This window comes from Rhizopus delemar, genomic scaffold (genome assembly GCF_000149305.1).
Source record: "Rhizopus delemar RA 99-880 supercont3.44 genomic scaffold, whole genome shotgun sequence".
NCBI classification, from domain to species: domain Eukaryota; kingdom Fungi; phylum Mucoromycota; class Mucoromycetes; order Mucorales; family Rhizopodaceae; genus Rhizopus; species Rhizopus delemar.
In genome coordinates, this window is record NW_027137870.1 from 1 (window position 1) to 13,201 (window position 13,201).

Sequence of the window (13,201 nt, forward strand, 5' to 3'; positions counted from 1 at the left end):
CAGAGAATCCCTCTCAATCTTCTTTGTCTCAAACTATTTTAATTGCACTTTAGTCTTGCTGCATTTCTTTAAAAAAATTGTACCTTCTCCAACTTTGTCTATGCGCTTATGAGTGTTAGCGGTTTTCTTTGCAATCCACTTGAATCCTTCAGGACAGTTGCTGCATTTGGTGCATTGGCATTTAACTTTGTTGTTGGTGGCGTTCATTTCAAAAAAATAATATTCAGGATTTAGTAGAGGAATAAGATAGAAAAAAATGCGTGATCAAAAAAACTAAAGCAAATATACTAAATTTGGAAGTTGGTTCCTAAACAGTAACAATTTTACGTGTTCAAAAGAACTGGTTTTTTTTTCCCTTGTTTTGTTTCAGAGAGCATATTTAACATTGCGGATACAAAAGATAAAAAAGAAAGCTCAACAACGGTTCAAATGTAAGTTTATAAAAAAAAAAATAACAACCAAGTCTAATGTTGGTTTCTTTTTTTTTTTTTTCTTTTTTTTACATTAGGAATTCCTAATGGTACACATTCGGAGGCTAATGCAAAAGATAGGTCCCGGAGATCGTTGGTCCCAATTAAGCTCCGATCTGCATGAAACTCCAAATATACATTTTTGTACCCCGTAGCATCTCTGATGCCAAATTTGGTAAGATTTCAGTCAGCGCATCAGATTCTATTGGCCATTGAATTCACCTAGTCTACCGCCTATTGAAGTGAGGGTCGGTAGACTTTTAAAATTAATTTTTTTTCTTTCCTTTAGTGGTTTTTTGCGCTTTTTTTGTTGTCCTTGACCTCTGACTTGGGATAGATATTCATCAATGTGATTGGATACTTATGTTGCGTGGTTTTTTGTAGGACGCAATATAAACACCCCTTTGTATTTTTGCATTTTCTCTGTATCTTGGTTATTTTCCTATTTGACCGACTCAAGCTTTAGTGTATCGTTATCACATAGTGGTGGTCGTACTTCTGGCTAATTGAATGCTCCTTATGGGCCCCGTACTCCTTCGGATGGTGACAAAGTGAGCGAAGCACGAATTATTACGTCATATGAAACAACATGGGCGTAACTGGTATGAGAGAAAAGTAGAGCATGTTTACTGATGGGATTGCAGTCACCTAAGGAAATCCATCGGTGCGTTCCACAAGGAAAACCGCATTTGCAGCTTCAATAGATGCATGAAGGAGATGGTTCTTAGGTATAAACCTAACAAATGTTAATTTTACTATCGTTGCCGCACTCCTTCATTCATTGGGCTTCATAATAATCGACAAGAATGCATTACGAAAGGGTCTGTATTTATTGATAAAAAGTCGTGTCGTATTTTCCTTACTAAATACTCAAATGTCATGTGAGATCACTCAAGATCTGCAGGTCATATAATTTAAAACTACCTCTATATAACACTACTTGTTATATAGTCATCAGTACTCATAAACAACTTTAATAATTTACATTGTGCAATTTCGGTTCCTCAATTATTAATTTTATCAAATCAGACGTAGTTTGTATTTAATGAGTTCTCTCTCATGTCTTCACTCAATAAAGAGGTGCAAGAGCCTCATCGATTATCAGTTTTTCTTTTACACTTTATTTTCACTCTTAATCGACTATAAACTACTGACCAATATCACAACTGACCCTCACTTCTGTAGGCGGTAGACTAGGTGAATTCAATGACCAATAGAATCTGATGCGCTGACTGAAACCTTACCAAATTTGGCATCAGAGATGCTACGGGGTACAAGAATGTATATTTGGAGTTTCATGCAGATCGGAGCTTAATTGGGACCAACGATCTCCGGGACCTATCTTTTGCCCTTGCCCCCATGTGCAAACATAAAGTAAGTAATGAGCGAGTATAAGCTTAAAAACATATATTTTTTTACAATATTTGTCATAAAAAATAATAAAGCAATCTATTTATTTGATAAGCAAAAAAGTTTTGTATGTATTTGTTAACTATAACTGCCTTGTAACAAAATGTTAGCAGAGCTTTATTTTTTATTCTTTTAGAATATACACGTATTCTTTTTTTATAATGTAAAGGTATTTGCATTTCTATGAAGTGTAATTGTTGTTAGATTAGTGTTTTCATTTGAACAATGAACTTTCTATTGCTAGACTCGTTTTTTTTTACTTACTTTTTTTTTTCACCAGGTCATTTTTTTTCCCAAACACGATTATTTTTTTACGTTTTGTAACACGTTTGAAATGATCTAAGCTAAAAACCACCGGCTGCCTTCCTAATATGTATTCTTCTGAACAAAATAATCGCAAAATGCTTTTGATTTCCGCTTTTTGCCCTCAAAAATAAAAAAAGAAGACATCGGTCTTTCAACAGTAGAGGGGAACAGGCTTTCCAAAAAAAGATCATCTGTAAAAAAAACAGACACTTTTTTAAAACGTGAATAACTTTATGAATACTTACCCTACAAAAAAAACAAAAATACTGTTCAATTTCTTTATTTTTTTCGCACCTGAATCTTTTTTCAAAATTCAAAAATGACCAATACAGCGAAAGTTAAAATTTTTCTCCAAAAGCCATAAATATGTGTTAACCAAAAAACGTTCAATCTTGCGATATGCTTTATCCAATTGGAACGATTATTTGCAGTGGTTTAGCCGAAAACATGTGGTGTAACAATAAATTGTGCGAAAGAAGGCTATGATATATGCTTTTCCCCTGATTATGCTTTACCTTGAATAGCTTGAAATTTAAAACAGTAACCAGGAAAAAGAGAACTAGTATTGACTTTAAAGGCGTAAAGTAAGTGTAAAAAAGAAATATAATAAAAAGAAAAGAGAAGACTGTATATCGTTTATTCAATAAAAAATCAAACATCCTTTTATACTTTTCATTGGCTGCTAGCCACTCCGTTATACATCTACAATTTAATGGGACCACCATTATTCTTCAAAAAATACATAAGGCCACCATTACCATCTTCATTAGCGACTGATCAAGCATTAGGATAAGGACCCTCTTTAGGACCCTTAACTTCCACCTTCATTTCAGTCTCAGCACGACCACCACTCAGGGTCAAATAACCTCCCGGTCATCTTCTCCCGGACCCATCGGTGTTTCCACTGCACATAATTGCTATATATAGAACAATATATTTGGCAGAATATAATCAGATATTTCGAGTTTACGTCAATATATTTACAAATTTCATAAAATATATACTTCGTGTATTTTGCTCTAAATGTTAAGATATGTATGTGGAATACCGTGTTACTTTTGGTGACGCGCCGCTTCATTGTTCTTTCTACGATGATACACAAACATAACACCTTTCTATTGGACCTTACATGCTTGCGTTTTTCTTTGATACTACTCCTTTATTGGTTTATTGCCTTTAGTAATACTTCCTTATACGTCTATTTCTCTTGAATATTACTTCTTTACTGGCTTATTGCCTTTTCGCAATACTTTCTTATTGGCTTATTATGATTATATATAACTCTGGATGGTTTATATTAGGAAATAAAATAGGCTTAAAATACGGTATTATTGGTTAAAAATTTAGTTTTATTCGTTTATTTTGGGGCTTTATCGTCATATTGATTATATATTATTGGTTCATTTGTTTATTAAAAATGATACAAAAAGGCGGGAAAAGGAACAAGGGATCGATGGGAATAATGAAACAACACCTTTAAACGGTAGATACCAAAAAATTTTTTTTTCAAAATTGCACTTACCTAGACCTCAGAAGCAGCAAACAATACAATATAGCAGACAAAACAGGCAAAACAAACAAATGCAATGAAGCAGAGTCAAAGAGATCAGAAGCAAAAGAAAGATGAAGGCAGTAGACTAGGCAGTAGGAAAGTAGAATTGAAACTGAATAAAATAAAAGATTAATTACAGTGAAACATGATGTACCCGACTTTCTTACCTTAAACCTCTTTAAAAACTAGAAGACGATATCAAGGAGTTCAAACAGCTTCAGAATCAAGCTTAGAAAACTAAATTTGAATGTTAATAAAGACAATGAAAATTTAGAAACTTACGTACCACATAAACAGATACAGAAAGGACCCAAGAACTTATAATAGCCATAAGTATATCTATGAATTTTTAATAAAGTACATTAGAAAAAAAAAATTTTTAAAAAAAAGAACAACTTACCTGGGATAACAAATCAAAAAAAAGAAAGAAAGAAAAGAAAAGATTGATCTGAGACATCAATCCTTTTATAGATTTTTTGATTTGTATAGAACTGAGTTTACAATTGAACGCAATAGTATTTAAGGTGTGTTCAACTTCAACGTTAAGTTTCTTTACTTTTTCTTCAAAGTACCTTATAACATTATGTCTGACCGTATTATCGAATTCAACCCTGCTCCTGTCAATGCTCGTGGCTCTAACTCTGCTGGGCAGCCAATTGCTCTTCCTTCCCGTGCTGTTGTTCCTGAGCTTGTGTCAAGTGATGGTATTCTTGATAGCTTTGCCTATCCTAGACCTGGTTACCCCCCTATGACCAATGTCCAGAAGCGAATGCGTGAAGCTGAAGATGTTGGACGTGATGAAGCTTCTCTTTCCTTCTCCATTTATCTGGATATGAGAAAGGAAATTGACACTTTGAAGGAGATGTTAAGAAAAGAGCAGGAAGAAAAGCGTGCCTTGCAAGTGGCATTTGCCAAGGTCAAAGAAGCCTACAGCGAGCTTGAACAAGAATCCAGCAAAAGTGCAAAACCAATTGCAACAGCGATTAAGGTAAGGTTATTAATAATTTAAATTTAAACAAGTGTAATAATTACTTTTTTTTTCTTTAATTTTAGGATGCTGTGAGGAATCATTACAATGATTTACCTCCGTCATCTAAGTACGATCTCAGCAAGCCTCTAAAGTCTGTTGAGAATCAAAAAGTACTTAAGCTGTTGCAAGAGTATGTCAATAGCCATTATGCGTACAAGCATACCAATGGCCGCGATTTGCGGAAATACCTTGAAAGGCAGTATTATACCAAGAAAGCTGGTATGGCTGGAGAGGAGGTTGGTGTTGTCGACGAGTTCGTAAAGAAAAGAAAGGCTGCTAAAACGACTCGAAAAAACAACGTAAGGACAATAAAGGCTATTGCTATTTTATAATTGATTTTTTTTTTTAGAAAATCAAAACACGGAAAGCAATGTATGAGCAGCACAAGGATCAAGGCGTTTACAACAACTATCCGAACTGCGAGTACTTGCTTCAACAGCAGTACATGTCTGAAGAAGAAGACATGTATAATAGCGATACAATGGATAAGGTAGAGGAAGTTCTTCTGGAGCAAAATCCAGATAGAACAATTCCTTTTACCGAAAAGGAACGCATGTCTGTCTTGTGTACAAAAACCATTGATTATTTTGAAGTTCGTGTACCAAAGTACAGATCACCAACAGTAAGTTTAATTAATATCTTTTTAAGCGCAATCAGCTCATTATCCAATATTTAGTGCACTGAATTCTTCAAGCTGTTGGATGATCAGATAGCAAGTGACAGGGCCAAGAGACAAAGGACTGGAACCAGCAACATTCAGTCTCTTCCTCGCATTCGAAGAAAATGTTCGCTGCCTGTTCCTGACTTCGTCAGAAAAGAAAATATAACTGAAGAGAGTATCGCTTGGGCTTTTGGTTCTGAAATGCAGTTGGATGAAGACGACTTTCAGTTTTAAAAAAAATTATAAAATGAACAAAAAAAAATAAAAAGAAATGCGGTGTTTGGATTTTTAAACTTTGAATTTTTTTTTTACTTTTACTTTTTTTATTTTACTTTATTTTTTAATTTTTTTTACTTTTTACAAACCAATGGTTTTTCTTGGGAGAGGTAAAAAGACAACATGATTATCAGGATAACCTTGCTTCATAGCAACACAAGTAAAGATACGCGATACTGGAAGAATACAGTCTGAACCAGCTGGTCGAAAAGAGTTGTGGTAGTACGCGGCACCAAGACATTCAAATCCTCGAAAAGGATGAAGAGGAGCGTTATACCAACGTACAAAAGCAAAGAGGTGTTCATCAAAAGCATTTGGGGCAAAGACCCGACCATTTGGAATTATAGTTTTCTTCATTTGAAGCTGATGGCTAAAATAATACTGAACTTCACCAATTCGCATCTCAGCCTCTTTTCCAGGAATAGTAGGATTACAAGCGACTTCAATATAGCAACCACGAGTAGTACGCGATGCTTTTGATCGATACGTTTGCCCAAGAATTTCGATTTCAGCGAAAACAGAAATATCGGGAAGTACCATTGTAGACAAGTCATCGTGGTCTTCTGGAATAAGCGCACTTGTGAATGTTCGATCAGTATATACAAGTCTGTAAAAGGCAAGAAGGTAACCATAATGGGCTTGAGTCAATCTATTAACACTAACTTTGTGTCTAGCAGAAGCTTGTGTATCAGGAGGTAGAATTTCAGCACCAGTGAAGGTATCATTCAAACATAGGGGAGCACTGACAAATAAGCTGAAATCAAAGCTGGTTGAAACAGATGAAGCAACAAGGGAATCAGAAGGTGTTGGTGACAAATAGACAAAGGAAGACATCATCACTGGATTCTGTTTAATTCCTTGTGGTAAGTTACGGATGTAGTCACCATAGTGTACAACAGAAAGGAACTTCTTCATGTATGTAACTTCGAATGCTGTTTTGTAGTTTACCGTCATCTTCTTAATGTCACCATTAAGTCTTTCAAAGCCATACAACCAAAATGCATAGATTGGACCAAAGTCTTGAATGGAGTCCTTCAAATGTAGATGAAGATGCATATTTGGAGTAACCATTTCTGGACCATACAATTCAGCAACACCAAGGACAAACTCATAGAATAGCTTGTGGGCTATCATGGCTTCATTCTGGGTAATGCATGGACGACATACGATATGACAGGCCTGTACAAACTTTGCCCAGTTTTCTTTATGACGGACTGGAAGACGAGACTTGAGCAAAAGAGGAGAAAGAGCAAGACACCAGGTTCTCCATTCATCAGCCTTTAAGTCAGAGAAATCGCTGGCAATTTTCTGATTGATTGGCGTGTATTGTGCTGGCAATATAATATCATTTGCTTCTTTTTGCATTTCTTTCAAGTCAGCATCAGTCAGGTATAATTCATGGGTAAGGTCACAAATAGTTGTACGCCATATTTTAACCATTTTCTTTGCTGTTCCAAGGAAAAGACCATGCATAGGATCAATGGCAGTACAACGAACAAGATCAAGATATTCCAAATCATGTAAGGCAGAGAACCGAGTACCAAACTTCTGTTCCAAGTCGGCTCTTTTTCTCTTGGTGGTTGCTTCTTTCCAATTTTTTGCATGATAACGGTTTTCAATATTGGTACGAAGTGACCAAGCATCAATATCTTCAAGACCAAAAGAAAAATCACGTTGAAGATGAGTATTATAACGAGCAGGAAATGCTGTTGAGCACTTGTTACAAGGTACAGTGGCATTGAATGAAGTAAACCCACTAACCTTTCGGCTAGCAGGAATATCACAAGCAATCAAGAACAGAGCAGCACGAACTTGAACAGGCACGTTAGGAGATTCAGCTGTACAGGTAAAAAAGTCACCATAGTAGAGCTCCTTCAGATCATTTACCAAAACTTGTAGATAGTTGTTGATTTGTGTGTCCTTGGGTTCTTTGGGACCAGGAATAACGCAAACCAAGATGATATTTTCTTTTTTGTATCTGATGGATCTTGGAAGGTTATTTATTGTCAAGTAGATAGCACCAACAGAGTACACGTTTCTTTTGGATGACTGAAACCAATCGACATTCAACGTAAAAAGAAGAGATCTAGCTTGACTGGTAAATAAATTACCATCTCTATCTTTTAATTCATTCCAAAGTTGACCATCATAGATATCATACATGGTGTTGTTATGACGAGTACGATAGCGCCATGCTTCTATTGCTGATTCAAAGCCTGGTCGAGAGAACATCACAGTCAAGGCATACTTGATGGAATTGAATGCAGAGACCTTGTTGGCGTACATTTTGCTTGCACCAATCGTAGCAGGCTTGAAGAGTGGGGCATTACATGTGATGCGAAATTCAGAAAAGGTGCACTTCGAATCACAGTGTACTTCTTCAGGCTGGTACAGGGTATGGCATTCAGGACAGACAACAAGGCGAAACATACCTTTGTAGGTATAGTCAATTCCAACAGCATTTCGAAGAGTGTCCAACTTGGTAGGGAAGATTGGTTCATAATGTAAGAGGACAACAAGATCATTAGCAAATTTCATAACTATTTCCGCAGCATATTCAGAAATGAAAAACAGCTGGAAATACGTCAAGAAAATTGCTATGAAAGCAACAACATCACTTTGGAATCCTTCAAGTTTAACTAAACGTTTGACAAAGTAAGTATTTTATATTTTATTAAAACAATTCTAGAAGGTTTTTACCTTTGGGCACATTGAATTCGACAACATCCATACAACTAGAGGCATCATCTTCATCATTTTCAATGACTTGCCAATTAGAAAAGTCTTCATCACCATTATTCTCAGAATCATTTTCACTTGATGGAATCACTTCATTATTGGTGTTAACTTCTGGAACTATTTCTGATTCACCTGTTTATATGATGCGTTAGCAAAAAAACTATCTTAATGTAAGTAACAAACCTTTAACAGCTTCTTTCTTTCTATGGCGAGCAAGAGTCCATTGCGTAACAAATTGGTACTTGCCTGCTTCTCCTCCAGAGCATTGGGCGCAGTAACAATGGAATTTGTATGGGCTTGAAGAGTACATTATAAATACAATAAAGAACTTGCGTTACTAATTATATACTGTTTGATTTACAACAACAATTGATGTTATTTATACTTTTTGAATATGTAAATTTTTACCGCTATTTCTATTCATCGGTTAAAATAATGATACAAAGAGAATGGGAAGATTCAGGAAAGATAATGGATAAATATGACATGTTGTCTTCTTGACGAATCAATCAATGATGATGTGAGTTGTTTATTGATTTAACAATATTTATCAAATAGGATTACATTGATGTACCGTTCTTAAAAACAGGTCCCGATGTGATTCTTAAAATACCGATATGAACAACAGATCAAAGGTAATTATTGCAGAAGTCTCATATTTATTTATAGAGATATGGTTTTACTGTAAATCAATGATATTAAATTTATTCATGAGTACTTATTTTTTTGTATGAATACAATAACAGTTTTTATGCATTGATATGTCGCTTTATGAACTCCTTATATGCAACTCCAAAATCAAAGAATAAGAATCTTTAACAAATTTCAATTGATGTTGCTATATTACGACATCATACAATTGCGACTAAATAATAATACATTTTTCATCGAGTAAAATCAATTCAACTTTTCTGTTAAAAGATTTGAATCTTTTCCCGTCATATTCAGTACTATATTGATTGGCTTACTTAACTGCACTACTTTTCAAAAAAAAAAAAAAAAAAAAAAAAAAAAAAAAAAAGAAGAAGAAAAAGAAAAAGAAAAAGAAAAAGAAAAAAGACAAAGTGATGATATTCTTAAAGTTGGGACAAAAAGCACATAAATTAGCATAGATACATTGAATAAGAAATTGAAATTAGCAAACAAAGGTAAATGAATTAACACATTTCTAATTGACATCTCAGTTAGATTTTTTTTTCTTGGTTGAAAAAAAACATTTCCAATTTTCAGTGCAATTTCTAAACCCGCTTTTCTAAAACCCAAAGTAAATCTTTGTATACTCTATGAATAAAACAAGGATCCTGTATGTAGGCTTTGTTCAACTTAAGGCAATTTGTAAAAGTAGGTATTCGTTTGAAATGTCATTTTTAACATTCTTTTTTTTTAACATGCAAGTAATTCCAACATTGCTTTTTTTCACATGCAAGTAATTCCGACATTGCAATTCTCTAATTTCAACATTACTTTTTTTTTTTTTTCTAAATCTCTTAAGATGCACTATTTTATTTCTTTAACAATAGCTCTTTTTTATAGTCTCTGCTATAAGGAATCTCAAAACATGTAAATTCGTTTGATGTTAATAATTATTGTTTCTTTTTGCAGTTAAAAATAAAAATGACTACCAAACCCATTCCTCCTTATTTTCTGCTTAGCTTTAGTCGTTTAACATTGCCTTATCATCTGTGGTAGAAGTTATTTTCCTTGTGGTCAAAAAAAGGAAAATTGTATTTCTTTTTTTTTTTTCTTTTTTCCTTGTTCATTTTTATTTTATCTCTTATTTAACATTTGCATTTATTACTTCCTATGATATATTCTGTTGTTCCAATTGTAATCAATTAATTTTACTCTTCGTTGGATAAAATCATTGAGCCTATGTTCCCTTTCGCAACTTAAGAAATGTTGTTCTTTATCTTTTCAGTGTAAACAAACAATTTTTTTTATCTTTTTTTTTGGGTACATAAACTAAGCATACTTTTCTTTTTTCTTTTTTTGCAGTATAGCAAATTCAGTATGCTTGATAAGAGAACGTCGCAACTCAAATAGTTATATGTCCGAGCTTACAATCCAATAGATATACTTTATTGGCCTTTGTTGAAATTAAAAAATCATACACTGGTTTTGAAAATTTTCATTTTCCCAATTTAAAAGTTGCCATGGATTCATGTAGTACAAAAGAGACAAAAAAATTTTTACAAGAAATACAATTTCATTTTATTCAGTATGCAGAGTGTAAACATATATATATCTTTACAGATATAGTATATACTTTTTTCTAGCTTTTTTTTGGTACAAAAATTACATCTCTATTCTGAAAATTCAATTTCGTATTATTTTACACGATGTTCCACTGTTAAAATACCCGATGTATAATAATTTAGAATATAGGGTTTGGGTGCAGTGGGAACACTACAAATAACTGGAGAAAGTAAGCGTTCAGTTTTAGAATAATTGAAGGCAAACACGCCAAAGATCATGCAAACACACGATATTTTATGGATGTTTTAAACGTTTTTCGCGGCAGTGCAGTTAACGTTCAGTATTCATTAAAAGAGCAAGTGGAAGTCATTTAGCATTCTTTTACCAGAGCAGTCGACACGTTTTACTCAATACTTGCCAACGTTTGGGCAACGAATCATAAGTTTTAAAGCATTTCTTTATTTGTCCTTTTGTTCTTTTATCGACCGCTCATATTGCCTTATATACAGTAGCGGACAAAACTGGTGCACAAAACTTTTTTTCAGCTTTTAACTACCATTACTTGCTCATGGTAATCGAAATAGCTATGAAACTATATTAGAAGAAAGATATACTAGCCATTGTAATTTATGTGTATTCCTAGCATGACATTGTTAAAACTGAGCGAAGAGCATGATTTTCATTTATAAAATTTTATATTTTCTAAAAACCGCAAAAGTGGCTAAAATCTAAGACTTTGTATAATCATCTCATCTCTTGATATCATCGAATATTCTTCTTGGCATATGCTAGTAGTATGCGTGTATATCACTTTCAGTAAAAGAGCCCAGCTCTTTAACTATTCTTTTCCAAAGATCATCTATCCTTTTTGGTCTAGTGTCGTATCGTCATAGCTTTGCCTTCAATTGCCACCGAGTATGCTTAAGAAGAATTAGGCCGGGATTAGTTGCGACTAATGCCTTAGCACAGAAGCCCTGTTATCAAATATTGAGTTTGTGGCATGCCTTGGCTTGTGTTTTGTGTCATTGTCATGCTGAAACGAGAGATTACGATATTTTAGACCACTATACCCTAGGCTTTTGTGGTACGTAGTGAGCGAAATACATGTGTATATCTATGACTTTATTACAACATCGTATACTTGACACAAATATCTTGGTCCTCAATATCTAGTACAGCCTTAAAATGTAACAGAGCAACCAGCATGCTTCATTGTTTGATCACCGTAAAAAGATCGCTAAGGTTGCTCGACTTGCTTTCAATATTAGTGTATACTATCTGCACTCATAGCATTCATGTTTTTTTCATTGCTAAATATGATGGACTTCCAGCCCTCTATAGTATGCGATGGTTTGTCGCGATACCACTTTCGTCGCTTTTTTTGGCTTATACAGCTGATGAAATTCTTCGATTCCTTAGTTCCAGATTCAAAATCTAGCTTCCTACAGTGCCTTTTGACTGACAGTTTGCTAATATTGTATCCTAAGAACCTCAAAAAGAGCTGAGCATCAGAAACTGTGCGTAAAGGTCCTTGTCGAAACTTTAGGCGGATGATTGCATTAGTTATTTTGCTGACTACGACCTGTCGACTACCATGGTCACAAGCCTTGATGTTCTTTTCTTCCTTTCTTATCCTGTTGATTGTCCATTTGGAGATTCTTGCTATCCTAAAAAGATTTGCTGCCGTACGAACTAAGTGTATCCGAAATCTCAGAGATTCGCGTTTACAGTTACTTATTTTCTTAAGCATATAAGGCAAGTACTTTGTCATAGTGAATAGAGTGAAAACAAAAGGGGGAATTCAATGGGAAATACAAAATAAGCATGGGTTTATGTATTTTTCAAGAGCCACTAAAGCTCACTAATATACGGTAAAATCTGAAAGCAAACGGGAGAGATATGAGGAAAATTGAAGGAAGGCTAGACAAGTACTATATTTTTGGCGAAAATTGAAATATTCAAAAAATCACTAAAAATGATCTTATGCCTGAGGGATGTCCGACATAGTTCCCGTTTACATATCATAATGTATCTTTTAGACTGCCTTTCAGATGGTATATGCCACAAAAGTCGCAGACATATGGCGGAGATGCAATACTGATTTTCATTTTTGTGCACCAGTTTTGTCCGCTACTGTACTTGTGTAGATCATAGAATTCTTAAACAATGCTAACAACCTGCTATTAGGTACTTGGAATGGTATCAAACGAGGAGTGACCAGCCGTCATCGCACAGCATCGATGATGCCATGGAAATTAGTGGAAATCATCTAGCGAAGAAAACATGCTTGCAATCACTGGGAAGGCAATGCGTGGTTGCTTTTCGCAAATGTCGATCACCAGAGCAGGCATTGCCGACCAAGGTCCATTGGTAATCGTTGGCTCACAACCGTCTTTGAAGATGGCACTGGTGATCAGGGCCGATGAAGAGCCTTTTTTTTTTATCTTCGGATGGACGATTCTCGAAGCCAATCCGATAAAATGATGCCGCAAGAACCCAATAGCACCGGTAAAAAAACTCCGATGTGTTTAGAATAACTGATGATATTTTTCATCTGTATA

General features: G+C 34.6%; 3 protein-coding genes across 3 annotated transcripts; 1 reads left to right on the plus strand and 2 right to left on the minus strand.

Annotated features, from left to right (window-relative positions):
* Positions 1-4,321: 4,321 nt before the first annotated feature.
* On the plus strand, positions 4,322-5,444 carry RO3G_17357 (uncharacterized protein; the record flags this gene model as incomplete). The annotated part of the gene is made up of 3 exons (XM_067671941.1): positions 4,322-4,726; positions 4,792-5,025; positions 5,118-5,444. 3 exons carry the CDS (start codon positions 4,322-4,324, stop codon positions 5,442-5,444), a joined length of 966 nt encoding a protein of 321 aa, XP_067528042.1.
* A 342-nt stretch (positions 5,445-5,786) lies between these two features.
* RO3G_17358 (uncharacterized protein) lies at positions 5,787-8,754 on the minus strand (the record flags this gene model as incomplete). Its single annotated transcript, XM_067671942.1, has 3 exons — positions 5,787-8,344; positions 8,406-8,576; positions 8,628-8,754. 3 exons carry the CDS (start codon positions 8,752-8,754, stop codon positions 5,787-5,789), a joined length of 2,856 nt encoding a protein of 951 aa, XP_067528043.1.
* Positions 8,755-11,904: 3,150 nt separating this feature from the next.
* Positions 11,905-12,411, minus strand: RO3G_17359 (uncharacterized protein; the record flags this gene model as incomplete). The annotated part of the gene is made up of 1 exon (XM_067671943.1): positions 11,905-12,411. The coding sequence occupies one exon, from the start codon at positions 12,409-12,411 to the stop codon at positions 11,905-11,907; it is 507 nt and encodes a 168-aa protein (XP_067528044.1).
* Positions 12,412-13,201: the final 790 nt, after the last annotated feature.